Below are 20,153 nucleotides of genomic sequence, written 5' to 3'. Positions count from 1 at the left end.
GCAAATAAAGGGTTAACTCGCAGTGTAGCTAGGCCCTGCAGTCCATTCTGATCAGTCAGTGGGCAGTATGGGCAGTACTTCAGCCAAAGTGATTGTAAATATCTTGACAATTATTCCACCCCCTCCCCTCCTCCCAGTGCAGGTAGCAGATGCCTGTTTAGGTTGGCTTAAGTACGAAGGATAAATTTTAGAGGACACAGGAGAGTCAGATGGAACTGGAGGGCAGAATGCCAGGCCCCTAGGAGACTGCAACCAGGAGCTCCATCCCTGGGGTCATGAAGCCTTTGTTCCTTTCTCCTTGGAGCCTGCTGTCAGTAATCACAACCTCAGCCCTAGGGCTCCATGTGTCCTGACCGCCTGGCCTCTGACACTTGAGCCGAGCATCCACCTCTCCACTGGTCACCTGTGTCTGGTTTTGGGGGCGGGTCATCTCCATGTGCAGACCTGCGCCTTGGGCCTGGGCAGACATAGACAGGCACCCTGAATGATTCTCCTTGAAGGTCCTAAGGACCCCAGCTGTGGGCGTGTGGCTTTGTTCCAAGCTCTCCCAAGTGGAAGGAGGGAAGGGACCAGAAATCAATCAGGAGATGACCTGGTTTTCTGGGTCATCTGAGAGATGAGAGCGGGTGTCAGGGGTGGGAGTGGGGATGGGTGGAGTTGGTATTTACAGGCCTTAGCCCCCCTGAAAGAGGAGGCAAGGGAATGAGATTGGAAGAGCCTCCACCAGCCTCTAAATAAACCACAGAGAAACAGATTTTCCTCTGCATCTGGCCTGAGTGGCCTTTCCTTCCCCTGTCTGGTGTAATTCATCTTGCACAGGACTGTCCAGGTCATGTGCACCGTCTAGGGCCTCTCTGGGCTTCATAGCGATGACTGTGGCCCACGGCTGCTGTCATGGCTCACTGACCTCTCACTATATGCCACCTACTGTGCTGGCAGTGGCTGGGGAGCCCTGGGCAAATCATTACACATCTCTGTCCCTCGGTCTCCTCATCTGTCAAATGGGAGTAGCAAGCAGTACAAACTTCATAGAGGTGTTATGAGGATTAAATGAGTTAATGTCTGATAACTCCCTGCAAGTGGCTCCTGGCATGAATTAAACACTCACTATATGTTAACTCTCACTCATTAAATATTTATCAAGCACCGTCTGTATGCCAAGTACAATATATGCTCTGGGATATCATGGAGAGCACAATTCCCTCATGTTGCATGCAGCTAAACATGAGAGAGATTCAGTTAAACACACAGCTACAACACAGTGGTATAAATACTGTGATGGGAAAGATAGGGGTGAGTGTCAGACACTCAGTCATGTCTGACTGTTTGCAGCCCCATAGACTGTAGCCCGCCAGGCTCCTCTGTCCATGGAATTCTCCAGGCAAGAATACTGGAGTAGGGTTGCTGTGCCCTCGTCCAGGGGATCTTCCCAACCCAGGGATCAAACCTGGATCTCCCACAGTAGGCAGATTCTTTACCATCTGAGCCACCTGGGAAGCCGAAAGAGGTGAAGTGAAGTGAAATCGCTCAGTCATGTCCAACTCTTTGCGACCCCATGGACAGTAACCTGCAGCAGGCTCCTCCGTCCATAGGATTTTCTAGGCAAGAGTACTGGAGTGGGTTGCCATTTCCTTCTGGCAATTATTTCCTTTTGCTTTCTCTCTGCCATTAGAACATAAGTTCCACCAGAGGAGGCACTGGCTCCTTTGCTCACAGTTGGAGCCTCAATGCCTGGGAAGAACCTTGCACTCAGAAAACATTCACTGGGTGAATGAACAAAGGAAAGCAGAAAGGAAGTGCTATTTTAGCGGGACCTGAAGGATGAGGCATTAATGTAGTTGGGGGTTGCAGAGGAAAGGGCGAATACCCTGCTGTATCCCCACTTTGGATCCAGGCAGACATGGGGCGAGTCCCAGCCCTCCAGGGGCCGTTTGGTTGACCTTGGAGAAGGTCTTTCTCTCTAGACTGGCTCCTTTCATCGCCACTGAAATGAGCGTGAGTAACACCTTCCACGTGGCTGTCACTGGGCATATGGACAGCTCGCAATCACAGTGTTTTCTTCTTCCTTCTCTTTCTTGGTGCATCTTGGCACCTCCTGCTGCGGAAGAGACTTGCTAAGATGGAGAGGGTTTTTTTTTTTTTTTAATTTTTAATTGGAGGATAATTGCTTTACAATGTTGTGTTGGTTTCTGCTGTACTGCAGTGCAAATCAGTCACAACGATATCTCCTCCCGCTTGAGGCTCCCTCCCACCCCCATCTCACCCCTCTAGGTCATCACAGAGCACCAGCCTGGGCTCCCTGTTATATAGCATCTTTCCACTAATTATCTGTTTTACTGATAGTGATGCTGGGAGCTTGGCGTCTGTGCACCAGTGCTGGATTGAACCTTGGAGACAGGGTTTTGGGTGAAGCAGAAAAGTATAGCTTCATTGCTTTGTTAGGGCAAAGCAGGTTCCTGCCCTTGAATCTGTGTGTCCCAACCCAGGACAGTTTGGTGAGGAGTTTTACAGCGATGGCTCAAGGATGGAGTTGCTGATAGGATTAGGGTATGCAGGGCCTGCACTCCTTTAATCTGATTCGAGGTAATCTTGAACCAGGACCCTGCCTGAAGGCTGCACTGTGGTTTCTGCTCTTCCCGTCGACAGTGTCTGGTTAGGAATGCTTGAGTCCTTCTCCCTGAGATTCCCCACTAAGATATATGCATGGAGGAAAGTGCAGTCGCAGCAAAGAGCAACTTTATTCTTAGTGGAGTTTTGCCTCAGATCTCCAAGGAGAGCTCATGAGGCCCTTGGGGACTCCTTTCTTTCTATTGAGGTAGCCCTCAGTCAGTCAGTTTAGTCACTCAGTCCTGTCCGACTCTGCGATCCCATGAATCACAGCACGCCAGGCCTCCCTGTTCATCACCAACTCCTGGAGTCCATCCAAACTCATGTGCATCGAGTCGGTGATGCCATCCAGCCATCATCCTGTGTCATCCCCTTCTCCTCCTGCCCCTAATCCCTCCCAGCATCAGGGTCTTTTCCTATGAGTCAACTCTTTGCATAAAGTGGCCAAAGTATTGGAGTTTCAGCTTCAGCATCAGTCCTTCCAATGAACACCCAGGACTGGTCTCCTTTAGGATGGACTGGTTGGATATCCTTGCAGTCCAAGGGACTCGCAAGAGTCTTCTCCAGCACCGCAGTTGAAGCAGTTAAAATATCCTCAAAGCTAATTCTTGGCTCCTATAAGGTCAACATATCAGGGAACCCAGAGGGGAGCACAGGAACCAAGAGGAGAGAGAGGACTTGCCCTAGGACTTGTAGTGGAGTTGGTCCAGGCCAGTCATGTCCACCCTTCTTAGGGTGAGACCATGGGACCAGGTGCGCGTGGCTTCAGGGCCTATGAAAGCTCCACCCACTGAGGCTGGGCCAGTCAGCGTCCTGGAATTTGACCAACCGGAAGGCTCTCCTCTTGCTTAGAGGCCCAGGTGGCACAGTGGTAAAGAACTCGACTGCCAGTGCAGGAGACCCTGGAGACTCGGGTTCGATCCCTGAATCCGGAAGAGCCCCTGGAGTAGGAAATGGCAACTTGCTCCAGTATTCTTGCCTGGAAAATTCCATAGACAGAGGAGCCTGGCTGGCGACAGTCTATGGAGTTGCAGAGTTGAGCCAGCGAGGGGAGTGAGAGAAGCCTTGAGCTCCCCCTTCAGGCCAATGCGGGTCATGAACAGGTGGGTTTGAGGTGCTCATTTCTCACCTTTTAAGGTGGATTCACATGGGGCAGGCAATGGGAAGGAAGCATTTTACGGCACAGAGCACTGGGACTGTTTCCAGGAACCTGATGTATTGTTTTTCTTTTTCTTTTTTTTTTTGTCTCATTGCCCAAGGATGGAAACGTGGCTGGTTAAGCCATCAACAGGGAGCCTGTAGTTTTTGGGGTTTTTTTGCTTTCAGGCCCTGATATTATTACTGGGGCAGCAGCTCAGTCCTCGAGCAGGAGAGGTGGCAGCTGGGGTCCTTCTGAATCCTGGGGCTCTGCAGGTCCCACAGGCAGAGCAGAGCTGACCCTGCCTCTTAACCTGGGCTGTTCAGGGCTGTGCAAGGGTCACCCCTTCACCTGCTTGACCTGACCACAGAGGCTTGGAAAATCAGGAAAGAAACATTGTAGCTCATTAAGAAGATGCAGGCCAACAAAAGCCTTCAGGGATGGAGGATATTTTAGGCAGACTTGTTGAAATAGAGTTTTCATGCAGCAAAATTCACTTTTTAAAACATACAGTAAAATTCACATGGTTGATAATGTAGCTCATTCCAGTCACCCCATAAAAGTTCCCACATTCTGTCCATTTGTTATCAATTCCCTTTCCTCCTCTGATCCTTCTTAACCACCGATCTGTTTTCTGTCCCCATAGTTAATGCCTTTTCTTTTCTTTTTTTTTTCAGTTTTGCCTTTTCTAGAATGTCATTTAAACAGAATTAAACAGCATGTATTTGACATCATTATCTTACCCTAATGCTTCTGAGATTCAGAAAGGTTACCTGCATCAGCAGTTCATTCCTTCTTACTGCTGAGAAGTATTCAATTGTGTGGATACACCACACGTTGTTTATCGATTCACGTGGTAAATGTTGAGTACTTAGCTTGTTTCCAGACTTTGGATATTATAAATAAGGTGATTATAAACTTTAAGGTTTTTCTGTAGATTCATGTATTCATTTCACACCTAGGAGTGGGAATACTGCGTCATATATGATAAGGGGATGTCTACCTTTATAAGAAACTGCCATGCTATTTTCCAAAGTGACTTCAGCATTTCCATTCCCCTGGTACTGCAGGAGGGTTCCAACTGTGTTCTCTCCACATCAGCACTTGATATTGTCAGTATCAATTTTCTAAAATGTTAGCCACCCTAGAAGGTATAAAGATTATTTTCACATTTTGAAAATAACAGGTTCCTAAGGAGAAATGCTTATTATTTTATAGCACATAAAATAATTTCTACTTATTGTGTCTGTTTCCTTATTTGTTCATTTTCTGTCTCTATTAGAATGTGTTTTGGAAAGGCACTTTCATCAGTAAATATATGTGAATGGATGAATGAACGGATTAGGGAAGAGATGGGTAGCTTATGACAAAAAAAAGTTATGACCAACCTAGATAGCATATTCAAAAGCAGAGACATTAGTTTACCGACTAAGGTCCGTCTAGTCAAGGCTATGGTTTTTCCAGTAGCACGTATGGATGTGAGAGTTGGACTGTGAAGAAGGCTGAGTGCCGAAGAACTGATGCTTTTGAACTGTGGTGTTGGAGAAGACTCTTGAGAGTCCCCTGGACTGCAAGGAGATCCAGCCAGTCCATTCTGAAGATCAGCCCTGGGATTTCTTTGGAAGGAATGATGCTAAAGCTGAAACTCCAGTACTTTGGCCACCTCATGTGAAGAGTTGACTCATTGGAAAAGACCCTGATGCTGGGAAGGGTTGCAGGCAGGAGGAGAAGGGGATGACAGAGGATGAGATGGCTGGATGGCATCACTGACTCGATGGACGTGAGTCTGAGTGAACTCCGGGAGATGGTGATGGACAGGGAGGCCTGGCGTGCTGCGATTCATGGGGTCGCAAAGAGTCAGACACGACTGAGCGACTGAACTGAACTGAACTGAGAATGTCAGATCAGCCTTGGGTTGGAACCTGGGGCCCTTGTCTTCTCTTCTGCAATATACTCTTTCATGGAGGAAGCAACTTGCAGGCTGGGTTGGGAAAGAGAAGACTTTTTTTTTTTTTAATGAGAGCATCTCTTGAAGGAGACAGACATCATGTGGAGCCAGAGTCATGAAGGGCATGGCATGTTTGGGAGTATGAACCAGTCCTGTGTACAGAAAACGTAGTGTGTGTTGGAGGCATCGTTGGGATCACATGGGAGATGTAACAATAATAATGCAAAAGCTTTCACTGCTTACTTTGTGTCAGGTGGTTAGAAGCTCTCTCCATAGGTTAATTCATTTATTATTCCCAATGGTCCTGTAAACTTACAGCACTATCGGTTTCCTCCTTGTCCAGACAAAGGAAATGAAACACGAAGAAATTAAATACCTTGCTCAAAATTGTGCATCTAAGAAGAACCCAAGCAGTTTCTGTTCCCAAGTCTGTACTTTTAACTTCTGCACTGCACTGCCGGGTTAGGAAGGGCGCGTTAGTTAGTTAGGGAACCGTGTGAGCCGCTGTAACAAATAACCCCCACATATAGTGACTTGAATAAGACAGAAGGTAGGGTTTCTCTCAGATGTCTGTCTAAAAGGACAAAGTGCAGGGCCAGTGGGTCCAAGGTGGTCACTTCCACTTCTCACCATCTTCCAGCCAGTGGGAAGGGAGGAAGGGGCCTGGGAGGCTGTACCGTGCAGGGTGCTAAGTCATTTCAGTTGTGTCTGACTCTTTGTGACCCTATGCACGGTAGCCCACCAGGCTCCTCTGTTATGGGATTCTCCAGGCAGGAATGCTGGAGTGGGTTGCCGTGCCCTCCTCCAGGGGATCTCCGTGACCCAGGGATTGAACCCGCATCTCTTACGTCTCCTGCATTGGCAGGTGGGTTCTTTACCGGTAGCGCCAACGGCGAATCCTGGGAGGATGTGTGTGCTTAGTCGTTCAGTCGTGTCTGACTCTGCAACACCATGGACTGCAGCCCACCAGGTTCCTCTGTCATGGGATTCTCCAGGCAAGAATACTGGAGTGGGTTGCCATTTCCTTCTCCTGAGGATCTTCCCAACCCAGGGATTGAACCCAGGCCTCCCACATTGCAGGCAGATTCCTTACCATCTGAGCCACCAGGGAAGCCTGGGAGGATGTACACCTTTCTTTTAAAGGAATGACTGAAACACATACATCCCATTGGTGAGAACTCAATCACATGGACACACCAAGTTGCAAGGGAGACTGGGAAATGTGGTCTATAGTTGGACAGCCATGCGCTCTGCTGCAACTCAAGGGTTCTCTATTGAAAGGAAGACTGGGTATTGGAGGAAAGCTAGTAGGCCATGCCACAGTCTGCAGAGTATTCACTGGACTTTGAACTCTGTCCTGTAGATGGTGGGGGTGGTGGTTTAGTTGCCAAGTTGATTGTCTTGACTCTTGTGACCCCATGGACTGTAGCCCATCAGGCTCCTCTGTCCATGGGATTCTCCAGGCAAGAATACTGGAGTGGGTTGCCATTTCCTTCTCCAGGAGATCTTCCAGACCCAGGAAGAGGGAGGTTTCAGGCCTTGGGATTTAGATCTTTCAGAAGTTGCTCGGAAGATAAAGGAGAGGTAGACAAGGGGACCCTTCTACTTCATGCGTCCGGAGTTTCGTTTGCTATCTCTGCAGTCCTTGCTGCTGGCGGGAGTCAATAGGTTGGGTTCTCCGATGGAGTGCTGCCAGGCACAGTGAGTGTGTGTGCTGGGTGAGAATGAGAGCCATCAGCCGTCTTAGTCATTCATTCATTCAGTGACTGTTTATCAAGCATGGTGTTTGGGTACAGCGCTCCTGCGATGGTCCCAGCAGGTATGATGGATGCTGGGGGCCAAGTTCAGTTCTCAGCAAGTTCTCCAATGATGCTGAGTGCAATGTGAAACCTTGGCATGCCGCACTGACACCGGCCTCTTTTGTTGTTTCTTTGCCCCTCAGGACCCCCGGAGCAAACACAAGTTCAAGATCCACACATACTCCAGCCCCACGTTTTGTGATCACTGCGGGTCACTGCTCTATGGACTTATCCATCAGGGGATGAAATGTGACAGTAAGTACATGCACCCTCAGAGAGCCTCTGCTGCCCCGGCTGCTTCTTCATTGTTTGGGGCCCAGGTCCGCAGCACATTCTCCCAAGTCCTGGGTGGGCTGGGTACCCCTTGCGTGATGCTGAGTAACAATAACCAACAAAAGCCATTTATTTAGGGCACGATTCTTCAAGGCTGTCCTTTGGGCCTGAATTGGCCTTGCTCATACCTGGGTGGTGGGTTAGCAAGTTGGTGCCGACGCAGGACCCTGAACTTGGGCACGCAGGTTCCAGGGGCATCTCCATCCTTCCGCCATCCTTCTCTCCCCACAACTCATTTACAGTTTTTTAAATCTGCCTGCTGCCTCCTGGAGGTTGGGTGGGCTGAGAAGGGATGCCGTGCCCCCAGCTCCTGTGGAATCTTCCTGAAATGCCCCGTGGGGTGACCCAGCCTCTCCTGACTTCTCAGATTGGAACGAGGGATGCCTAGTGAATTCGGGACTCCAGGCACGGCCTGGAGCAGCCGTGGGGCTTAGGGGACCAGCCACCCATTGGAAAAAGCACAGGAGCACTCCAGGAGTGTGGACAGGGAGCCAGTACTCATCACATCACACATGAGACTTCAGCCAGTCAGATTCAGTTTGCATATTCCATTCATCTTGCCCTGGGTCTTAAGTTTTTTTCTTGCAGTTAGTTATGGTGGATACTGTGGGGGCTCAGCTCAGGTTCCAAGATGATGCCCCTCCCAGGGCTGGTTCATGACCACAGACTGGCAGATGCAGGGGCAAAGGCCTGGCCCTCTTGTGTCAATCTGGGACAACACTGAAGGGTCATCTGAGCCCCCGAGTCCCTCCTCTTGTCAGCCTTAGGGCATCCTCATGGGCCAGAGGCCCTCACTGTAAATCTGCTCACACCTCCCATTCTCAGACTCTTTTCAGGGAACCCAACCTATCATCAATATTTAAAAATCGGGAGAGGTCAGGATTCCTGCTTAATGCTGAAAAATGGGAAAATCTTGGCAACTTTGGGCGGGCCGCATGCAGGGCTGTGGCCTCAGTGGGAGCTGCTGTGTTCTCTGGTTGGCCAAGATCACCACATCCGCACCTTCCCTCACTATGTTAGACACCCCCGTGTCACTGGAGTTGGTGACTCTGCCTTCAGAGCCCTTGCGGGTGTGCCAGGTACCTCAGCCTTCCGGGAAGGACAGACGCCTTCCGCCTCCTCGGTCCATGAGGGTCTGCGGTGTCGGGGTTTTGGAGCGGGGGAGTTGGAGAAGCAAGCCCTTCGGGTGAGACCCGGGCAGGGCAGGCTGGTCTCCCCTCGCCTCGGAGGGAAGGAGGGGAACCGGAGGGGTCCAGCCTGGACCAGCCTGAGCCTCGCGCCCTGCCTCTGTCCCCGCAGCCTGCATGATGAACGTCCACAAGCGCTGCGTGATGAACGTCCCCAGCCTCTGCGGCACGGACCACACGGAGCGCCGCGGCCGCATCTACATCCAAGCCCACATCGAGAGGGAGGTCCTCATTGTTGTCGGTAGGTGGCGCTGGGGCTCCCGCGCCGGCTCCGCTGGACCCGGACGCGGCTGGAGCGCTGAGTCAGGGGAGCGAGGGATGGGCGGCGCGGGGGCGCGGCGGGAGGTGCGGCGATGCTACCTTCCTCCTCGGCCCTTGCACCCACCCCTTTCCAGCCTCTCCCCGCCGTAGGCATCCTTAGAAACTGCACCCCGGGGGGCGAGGCTCTCAGCACCTCCTGTGCGCTGGAGCTCAGAGCTGGAGCCGCCGCGGGAGTACGTTGGTTTTCTCCAAGACCTCAGAGGTGTTGCCACCAGCCAGTAGAGGAGACAAGATGCGGAACACCTTAATTTTATGGCAGGCTCTGGCCGGTGGACTAAACCTACTCTGAAGCCAGACACTGTACTTTGAAATGGTTTTCATCCTAATAACGGTGAAAAATAATTCCAATTTAGATTATTTCTGTTGCCTTCTTAATTTTCATTTGTTTCTGCCCTGCAGATCTATTATTTCCAGATTTTTGTATAACATAACGATGGGCAGTGCAATTGGTTTATCTCTTCCATGGGGAAAAATAAAGGTTTCCAACTTCCTTATTGTTCCCCACCCCCTTTCGCTCCCCCCTCCCCCCTCCCCCTTCCCCCCCCCCCTCACTCTTCCACTCCGTATCTTTGGAGCGTGCAGTTCTGTTTCCTTTATTACCATAGCAGAGAATGGATGCTTGGTTCTTCCCCGAACTTTTCCAGTAGGAAAATAGAGTCTTGCTGATAAACACCCAGTTTGGGAGAGTGTTACATCTTGGGGAAGAGAAGAGATGCAGTGTTTATCCCTGGGGCTTTCTGCGTATTTGCAGTGTTTCTTTCTTAAACTTGATGGTTATCACTCTGGTCCTGTTCTGTTATTCTCCATACTTTTTGCAATTCTGAAATACTTCATGCTACAATATAAGAAACAGGGATAATAGAGCCTGCAGAAGAGGTGCAGCATGGTGTCTGACCCTCCTAATGGAGCATTCAGAAAATACGTGGATCAGACCCATACAGCTCAAACAGAATGAAAATGCAGCTGGCTGGTTGGGTAACTTAGCCATGTGTGTTACGTGGGTGTGCTAAGTTGCTTCAGTTGTGTCTGACTCTGCAGCCCCATGGACTGTCGCCAGCCAGGCTCCTCTGTCCATGGGATTTCTCAGGCAAGCATACTGGAGTGGGTTGGATGCCCTTCACCAGGGTATCTTCCCAATCCAGGGATTGAACCCGCGTCTCCTGGGCCTGCTGTATTGCAGGCAGATTCTTTACCTCTGAACCACTGGAGAAGCCCAACCTAGCCATAAAGCTGTGATAAATTCAATACTGAACTGGGCCAGAATGGGACTGAAACTTTGAAGGAACTGTCTCCCCAAGGCTTGTGTCAAACTTCTTAAACTTCCTCACTAATTAATTTATACAAGGTTTTGTGACTTAGTATCTTAGGAGACTGTTCATAGAAGGGATTGATTTTGCAAAAATTCATCTCAGGCTCCAGAATGGTTCAGCTGCTCTGAGGAATTGTGCTTATACCACATAAAAGTTGAAAAATATCCCTGTAAAATATAAACTGTTTAAAGTGAGGTTCCTGACACCCAGTGGGCTCTTAAGGAATGTATGTTTCATTTGATTTGCTTTTTCCTCTGAAAGGAAGGTGAGCAGCTGACTTTGTCCCAGTGAAATACCTGAGGGTCCCCAAGGAGTAGAATGTCTCTTAGAAGTAGGCTTCCCTGGTGGCTCAGATGGTAAAGAACCTGCCTGCAATGCAGGAGACAGGTGTTTGATCCCTGGGTTGGGACGATCCCCTGGAGAAGGAAATGGCAACCCACTCCAGTATTCTTTCCAGGAGAGTTCCATGGACAAAGGAGCCTGGCAGGCTACAGTCCATGGGGTTTCAGAGTCGGACATGACTGAGTAACTATCACTCACTCGAGGAGTAGAAGCCTCAAGAAAAGCTGAATTCATCCACTGTCTATAAACTTCCTGGGTGGATGGGGCAAAAGTGAGGCTCTGCTCCCCTCTACTGTTATTTTCTAGGAACTACACTGACTCATATGTTACTATGGACAGCCCCGTCTTTAACCAACCCATTGAACGCACAGTGCTTAAAATCAAAGGACAGCATAATGCCCTCAAGGTCCATCCATTGTTTCCACTGTAAAAAGATAAATAATTCTGTGCCATTATAGAGCCCTTAGCTAATGCAGGGATGTAATCGTATTGCATTATGCAAAGGTACCAGATCAACATATTGCATACTGTTAACTTAAACAGTGTGCTGTTCTCAGTCTGTCCAACTCTTTGCGACCCCGTGAACTGTAGCCCACCAGGCTCCTCTGTCCATGGAATTCTCCAGACAAGAATACTGGAGTGGGTAGCCATTTCCTTCTCCAGGAGATCTTCCCAACCCAGGGGTTGAACCCAGGTCTCCCGCTACCATCTGAGCCACCAGGGTAGCTCCGAATCTAGTATGGCCTCATTTTAACTTGATTGCATTTGCAGAGACCTTGTCTCCAAACAGGGTCACATTCAGGTTAGTCTTGAGCATATCTTTTAGGGGGATGCAATTCAATCTATAACGAGGGGAAGGAAGGGAAGTGAGGGCTCCCTTAACGTTAGGGACTGAATATCTGCATACTCAGGGTTCTGCTAGCACTGAGCAGCTACCGGTGTATTGATAGTGGTTTGTGATTTTCCGAGTGCTTTGATATGGGGTCATCCAATGGAGGTAGTGGTGTTGCCAGCATACAGACCAGGGAACTAAGACTCGCTGAGGCTGGACGGCTTGCCTGATGTCGCGTGCTGAGCAGGGATGAGCACCGCGCCTCCGGCCTGCAGGTCACTGTGCCCAGCTATCACTGGCTCACCATGCCAGGCACGGTCCGAACCTGGCCTGCGACAGTTGATTGACTGATGGTAGCAGAACCTGATGCTTTGACTACACTTCTCTAAATATAGACCTGAGTTGGAGATTTTGGTTCAAGCGATTTATTGGAGCTGCTCATGAAATGAGGAGTGAGGATGGAGCAGGGAAATGCTGAATGGGAGTGTGATTTCCGCTCAAGACCAGCTTCAGGCAGACCCCAGGGAGTTCTGGAACACGCATGACAGTGCAGGGTCAGCTTCTCCTAGAGGCTGGAGGGATGTTCTGTGGACTGAGTTGAGGCCCCCTAAAATTCACGTGTGGAAGCCCTAACCCAGTGAAATGGTGTTTGAAGTTGGAGTCTTTGGGAGACAATTAGGGTTAGACGAAGGTGGGCTCTTGTGACGGGCTTGGTGGCTTCATGGCCACAGGAGGGCACAACAAGGAGGTGGCCACCTGCAAGCCAGGAAGGGGGCTGTCACCAGGACCTGCACTTTGATGTCAGACTTCTTGTCTCCAGAGCTGTGAGAAATAAGCATCTGCCATTTAAGCCGCCCAGTCGATGGTATTTTATTACAGGCTGGGCTGACTGAGATCTCTCTCCCCGCTACTGAGATTGAAAGCAGGAGGGAGGTGTTACCTCCCCGGCTCCGGGGCTTCTGTGTGGCTGAGGGCAGCTCTCTGGACACAGGGCAGCTGTGAGCCACACTCCACTGCAGCTGGGAGCTGGGCATGGTGGCCAGCCTGGAGGGGGCCTGGGAGGGGCCCGGGTTACCTGGGTATCCCTCTGATCTCCCTAGCATCCTTCTGGTGTCATTGTTGAGACTCCAGGCCCTGATGCTTGATCTCAGCCAGACAGATCAGAAGGAGCGAGAGGCCAGATACGGCCCATGGTGTTGACTTGCCCCACTTCATCTCACCATAGAGGCATGTCCAGTGGTGGGACTCGCCACTCACCAGTCATCTGCTCTGAGCGTCACATGCTCTTTGAAATCCCACCATCTCCAGAGATACAAGGCTACACGTGCTTCTGAAAGATCTGAGGGTTCCCTCATCTCCTTTGGCTCCTGAAATCCAGGCTTCATATCTGCCATCAAGGATCTCGCAGGGGAAAGCTCTGGATGGAAATCCGATCAGTCCTGTTTCTTTGAAAAGCTCATCAGTGGTGTCTCATTGCCCTTGTGTGTGTGTTAGTCGCTCAGTCATGTCCAACTCTTTGCGACCCCGTGGACTATGTAGCCCACCAGGCTCCTCTGCCCGTGGAGTTCTCCAAGCAAGAATACTGGAGTGGGTTGCCATGCCCTCCTCCAGGGGGTCTTCCTGACCCAGGGATCGAACCTGGGTCTGCCATATTCCAGGCGGATTCTTTACCGTCTGAGCCATCAGGGAAGCCCCCTCATTGCTCGTAGGGCAGATGAAATGTACTGTGGTAATCTCATTACGTATCCTGTCTTTTAATTCTTCCTCCTCTCCAGGCCACCACCCGCCACAGGACATCTGCACGCTCTGTTCCCTCGGTCTGGAGTGTTTGCCCTTCTGTCTTCTTCCAGCAAGTTGCTCTTCCCCTTCCTGTAGGTCTCAGCTCAGTCTCACAGACAAGGGTACTTCCCTGGGTCTCCACGTATTGTAGACGTTCTCTGTATCCTGAACTTGAACTTGGGTCAGTTGTGGTTTTATGTTGGGTTGATTAGTGCCTGCATCTCCCACTGACATTTAAGCTCCATGAGGACAGAGCTGTTTTGGCTTCCACACCACTCTGTCCCGGCACCTAGTACGGTGGGCATCACTAAATCTTTGGGGCATCAGTGGGTGTACGTATGAAGGGGACAACCCTGGAGGATCCGTCAGGATCCTGATAGATGCCCAGACTTCACAGATGATTCCCAGCCAGTGCCTTCTAAAGTGAGGAGCTGCAGTTTAAATGATACGGTCAACGCCGTCATTCTTCTTTTTTATCGTTGTTTTTTTGTAGTTTGCACACCATCATTCTTAAAGGAAAGAGATCACACATAGTCCTAAGGACCAGGTCCAAGGTCAACAGCACATGTTACTAGGACTGGGACCCACCTTTGGAGCGATGACTACCCTTATTCCTGGATAATGGGGGAAACACACAAAACAGAGGGTTTTGTAGAATCATGGGAAATCATGTGGACATCATGACTCCCTGTGGCATCATGGTGGGAGGCAGTACAATCAGAAGCCATGATCAGAGATGTAAAATGCTCCTGGAGGCTATGAAGCCCATGTCCTTATGTATAAACCCCTCCCCATTCAGTTGAGTATCTCCTTATTAACACACCAACTAATGTCCCATTATTTACATTTCTGTCTACATTGCAGCCATCTGCAAGTCCTTAACCATATTCATAGTTTTATCTCCCAGAAAGGGACTGTTCTTACAAAAAGCAGAAGGAGCAGTTTTTTGGATGTTTCTCTTTGGAACACCCATTCAGTGTTCTTACCACTGTGCTGTGCTGTACAAAACCTCAGACTAAACCATCTCCTCGAACGACTTAGGAACTCCCAATATTTTGTGTTTAAATCCTTCCCAAAATCTGACATCCCCACATCCAAGGAAGAAGAGCAAGTGGTCCAGTGGTTGAGTCCAAGCTTCCACTGTAAGGGGCATAGTTTTGATCCCCGGTCTGGGAACTTAAGATACCACTTGCTGTGCGTAATGCGGCCAAAGAAATATTTTTAAAAATTGAAAAAAAAGAAGAGCATTAGAGAGATGTAAATTCTTGACAGGCTATTATGAAAGGGTGAGGTTTACATCCATCTATAGACTAGATTCCAAGAGAGATTTTAAAAGCATTGTTAAGAGAAAGGAAACTGATGTTGAAAGCTCACAGAAGCCCCTCTTGTTATGTAAAGAACTGCCTACCTTCTATGTGAAACTGTTAGTGTTAGTTGCTCAGTCCTGTCTGACTCTTTGCAATCCCATGGACTGTAGCCTGCCAGGCTCCTCTGTCTATAGTATTTCCCAAGCAAGAATACTGGAGTGAGTTGCCATGCCCTCCTCTAGGGGATCTTCCCAACCCAGGATTGAACCCACGTCTCCCACATTGCAGGCAGATTCTTTACCGTCTGAGCCACCAGGGAAGCTTCTATGGCTATATCAATTAGCACCCTTGTTCTCTAGTTTAGACTGGGTTTGGCTGATGGTCAGTGGTGTAAAACCAAATACGGCAGAACAAGACTAGAAGAGCAGAGGGCAGTCCTGGCTATGCTGTACCTGAGGGGTGAGATGGGAGGTGGGGGTAGTTCGGAGTGATTGGGTATTTACAGTGTGAGAAAGGTGGTATGTTACAGGTAGGAGGGTGGGATGAGCTCAGTAAGCATAGATGTTCATTCAGGAAGGGCCTGACTACCAGATTGTATCCATTGACAAATAAGATCTCATCTCTGCCCTCAGGGAGCTCACAGCTTAGTGGGAGAGACAGATACAGATAATTATATCACAATGTGGCAAATAATGTAATTGTACCTTGAGAGCACCCAGAGGGGCACCTGAAGCTTCTTGAAGGAAGCCATGGCTGAGTTGATTTTATAAGATATATAAGGGTTATCTAGGTATAGCAGATTTGTGTCAAGGAAAAGAAGAAAAATGATATCAGCTCTGTTTATTGAGTTCTTATTACATGCCGGGAGCTCTACAGACGTCAACTCATTAATCTTCAGAGCAGTCCTCTGTCGTAGGTGTTATTATTGTCCCCATTTTACCAGTGAGAAAACTGACGCACGAAATGGGTTAGGTAACTTTTCCTGGAATCACACAGTAAGTGGTAAGTCTCAGATCTGAGCCCAGGCAGCCCGGCTCCATGGCCCCCGGTCCCACTGGGATGCTGAATTCCAGGCAGAGGGATATGGTGCGCAGAAGTCTGGAGGCTGGAAATGGCAGGGGATGGGGGAGGCTGTTAGCAGTTGGGTGTGGCTTCCTTTCGCTACTTCTGGTTATAAGCTCCTCTAGAATCTGCTCACTCAGTCTCCCAATCATTCACGTACTCATTAATGGTGTGTATGGAGAGGGACTTACTTCCCTGGTGGGCCCGTGGTTAAGACTTCACCTTCTAATACAGAACCAAGGCACCAGTTCTGAAGGTCCCACATGCCCCTTGGCCAAAAAACAAACATGAAACAGAAACAATCTTATAACAAATTCAATAAAGACTTTATAAGTGGCCCACAAAAAAGCCACAGAAAATCCTTTGAAAATATGTCTTGAGTTTTCACGGCTGGTCAGGCATGTTCTAGACACTTGGGACCCAACATGGGGAAAAACAAATCTCTTTTCCTGGACAAACATCACAACCTGGGGTCTTGCCAGTTGCAAGAGACTCTTGGAACTTTTTCTCATCTTTCTTCCTTTTGTTCACCATGGAGAATGTCCTTCTTGTCAGGTTACATTCCTTGCCCTTTGAGGTTTTTTTTTCAGACACTCTCTGTCCATTTATTCTTTGAAACCTTTGAGCTTTGGGAGTTTGGAAAACACAGCCAGAAAGACCTGAAGGCTATTTCTGCCGTTTGCCCTGTCACATCCTTCCCCGAGCTGGTTCTCTGATTTAAGGGGAAAGGGAAGGAGGGAGGAAAAAGGAAATGTAAAGAAGAAAAATTCTGGTGGACTAATATCTCAAAATGACTAATATCTCAAAATAACACCCAGCAATTACAAGGAGATAAAATGACCACAAGCTAGGCTGCTGGGGCCCACCAGGGGGCAGTCTTTGCTTTCAAAGCCATTCCTTCCCAAAGGCTCTCTTTTCGGAGATGCCCAGATTTGCAGAACACCATCTTTATCCATAACGGATGGTGTCACAGCAACAGTTACCCACCTCTCCCCTCCCCAACTAAACAGCTATGTCACTGAGGCTCAGAAAAAGAATGTAATATCTCAAGGTCACACATCCTGGAGTGGGGATAAGACCCAGTTCTTGTGGGTTTCCTACTTCTTTATACATTACGGGTTAGTATTTTTCTCCAACATTTTGTTACGAAAATGTCCGACACATAGCAAAGTTTAAAGAATTTTACAGCAGTCATTTATCCATCACCTAGATCCTGCCATTAACACTGCTTAATCATGTATCCATCCATCTTGCTCTCCATCAATCACTTTGTCTTATTTTTGACACATTTCAAAGGGAATTGAAGACATCAGTTCAGTTCCCCCTAAACTTTTCAGCCTGCACATTATCCACAAGAATTCAAACAAATTTGTAATATCTTTAAATTTGTGAGGTAAAATTTACATACAGTGAAATGTCGTTTACTTAGGCATACCTGTGGCTGAGTTTTGACATGTGTATAGCCCTAACCCCTATAGAAAAGCTATGACAACATGTTGAAAAACAGAGGCATTACGTTACCAGCAAAGTTCCGTCTAGTCAAAGCTATGGTTTTTTCAGTAGTCATGTGTGGATGTGAGAGCTGGACTCTGAGAAAGCTGAGTGCCAAGGAATTGATGCTTTTGAACTGTGGTGTTGAAGACTCTTGAGAGTCCCTTGCACTGTAAGATCCAACCAGTCCATCCTAAAGGAAATCAGTCCTGAATATTCATTGGAAGGACTGATGCTAAAGCTGAAACTCCAATACTTTGGCCACCTGATGCAAAGAACCGACTCATTGAAAAAGACCCTGATGCTGGGAAAGATTGAAAGTGGGAGGAGAAGGGGACAACAGAGGATGAACTGGTTGGATGGCATCACCGACTGGATGGACGTGAGTTTGAGCAAGCTCCGGGAGTTGGTGATGGACAGGGAAGCCTGGTGTGCTGCAGTCCATGGGGTCGCAAAGAGTTGGACACGTCTGAGCGACTGAACTGAACGGAACCCCTATCATGTTAATCCTCTTTCTTTCTTTCTTTCTTTTTTTTTTAATGTCACGGCTGCCATTGAAGATCTGGTTAAAGCTGTGAACACCATTCTCAGAGAAATCCCTTTGTGTACAAACATGCCTGGCCTCCTACCCCCATACACCCCTCCAAGTTTCAGTAATTAGGGCTTCAGATCTTTTAGATTACATCACACTTAATAGTTGTTAATTTTTTTGGGGGGGGGAATCAGTGGTGCAGGAAAATAGGTTTGTTCAAAACACTTCACTGTGTACTCATTAGAGAGCAAATTCCCTTAAAACAAACCTATCAAGACACCCACATTATTTTTGCATCTCTTTAGTGTTTTTGTAATGAAGTTGCGTTAAATCCTACCTCTGTGTGTGGAACCATCTTTCTAAACGCGTTTATAGATAGTTGTCTGCTCACCCCTGAGGCCAGGGTTCCCTGCCCACCCGTCACAGGAAGCCTTTTGACTTGTGAGGTGGGAGTTGGTGTCTGGACACTGAAGGAGATGGAGCTGGCTTGAGGAGATGGAGGGAGCTGAAGTGTTCCTTCTCTTGTTCCCTGAATGTTTAAGCCTCGTGAGAAAGGTCAAGCCCGGACCACTGTGTTAGGCCCCCAAACCTGGGCACGTACTGGGTGTGCAGTCGTTGTTCCTAAATGCCTGCTGAATGGTGTGGCTCGGGGTGCGGCCGGGCCCTTCAGGGCTGTGACTCTTTACTGCCTTTGAGGGAAGTGGTCCTACAATATCTATTAAAATATGTATATATATGCACACTCTGACTCTCAGATTTCCCTTTTGGGAATCTAGCCTATCGAAATAAAACACTAGCATGTAAGGAAATAATGCCCAGAATAAGCATGTTTATTGATGTTTTCTTTGCAGCAGCAAAGAATTGGAATCAGCCTAATTAGGCTTATATCCATTTTATAGGATATTATGCAGTTGTTGAAAACAGCGAATCAAAATTGATGTGTGGGGCTTCTCTGAAGCAGGTCATTTTGGTTTTTAATATGGGAGCTTGCTACACAAATATATGTATTTCACTTTGTGAAATATTTCACTTTGTGAAAATCCATCAAATTGTGCCATTATGATTTGTACATGTTTCTATATGTATATTATACTTCTTAGTATACTTTTATTAACTGAGAAGTTTAAATAGTAAAATTAAAAATAATAATTAAAAAATAATAATTCTAAAGAATCAAAGTCAATATAAAACGCCAACGGATTAGAGCTATAGCTATTGACCTGGAACAGGCCGCCCACTGCCTGTTTTTGTAAATAAAGTTTTATTGGCATACAGCCACACTCACTATTTGCATATTGACTCTAGCTGCTTCGGTAGCACAGTGGTCAGTTCATGGAGTGGTTGTGACAGAGCCTGTATTGCCTGCAAAGCGGAAAGTATTTTTTTTTTCTGATGCTTTCCGAAAACATTTGCCAATCCCTGATCCAGAGGCACATTTTTGATGTATTATTAAGTGAGAGGGTTAGGTTGCATAAAAATATATTTTGTATGATCTCATTTCCAAGAAATAACAGCCACCCATGTGTGAAGTTATGTTTGGATGTTTTTATAAGGGTGGGAAGAAAGGTATGGAAGGGTACAAAGCAGGCTGTAAATGCTAGGATCGCAGAAGGATTGGGAAAGTGGGGGTGGAGAGAGGCTGAGGCTGGGAGAGGCTGGATATCTTCTCTTAATATGTCTTGCTTGTGTGCGTGCTCACGTGTCTGACTCTTTGCGACCCTCTGGACGGTAGCCCACCAACCTTCTCTGTCCCTGGGATTTCCTAGGCAAGAATACTGGAGTAGGTTGCCATTTCCTTCTCCAGGGGAAATTCCCAATGCAAGGATCAAACTCATGTCTGGATTCTTTACCACTGAGCCACCTGGGAAGCCCCTAAATTTTTCAAAAGAGAAGAAACGAAACCAGAAAAATCTCTAAATAGAAAAAGACTAATTTAATGATGTCTCCACCAACGACTGGAGTGAAAACTGAGTGGCTGATGCCAGTGATGGGTGTCTGTGGCTTTGAGGATGACCTGGGCAGTTTTCGACTGGGGTGGTCCTCAGCTGGGGCAGAGCGTGTGTTCCAGCTCTCATCCTCACCAGTGAGAATCTTGGGTAGCATCCAGCCTGTGAGCTGGCCTGTCTGTGACCCTCATGGTGCTTCCCTTTGTCACCATCTCGCAT

The 20,153-nt window shown here is 48.2% G+C and overlaps 1 protein-coding gene across 2 annotated transcripts in view; it reads left to right on the top strand.

Moving 5' to 3' along the window:
* PRKCB (protein kinase C beta) overlaps positions 1 to 20,153 on the top strand; it is a 374,584-nt gene that overhangs the window by 187,504 nt on the left and 166,927 nt on the right. For both annotated transcript variants that reach the window (XM_068969543.1, XM_068969542.1), the window contains exons 4-5: positions 7,636 to 7,747; positions 9,125 to 9,253. In XM_068969543.1, the coding sequence (XP_068825644.1) occupies positions 7,636 to 7,747; positions 9,125 to 9,253 (241 nt within the window). The remainder of the gene's footprint in view (positions 1 to 7,635; positions 7,748 to 9,124; positions 9,254 to 20,153) is intronic.

Source organism: Capricornis sumatraensis, chromosome 3, assembly GCF_032405125.1.
Source record: "Capricornis sumatraensis isolate serow.1 chromosome 3, serow.2, whole genome shotgun sequence".
In the NCBI taxonomy this organism is placed as follows: Eukaryota; Metazoa; Chordata; class Mammalia; order Artiodactyla; family Bovidae; genus Capricornis; species Capricornis sumatraensis.
The sequence above is the reverse complement of the archived record's forward strand: the minus strand, read 5'-3'. Positions and strand labels throughout refer to the sequence as shown.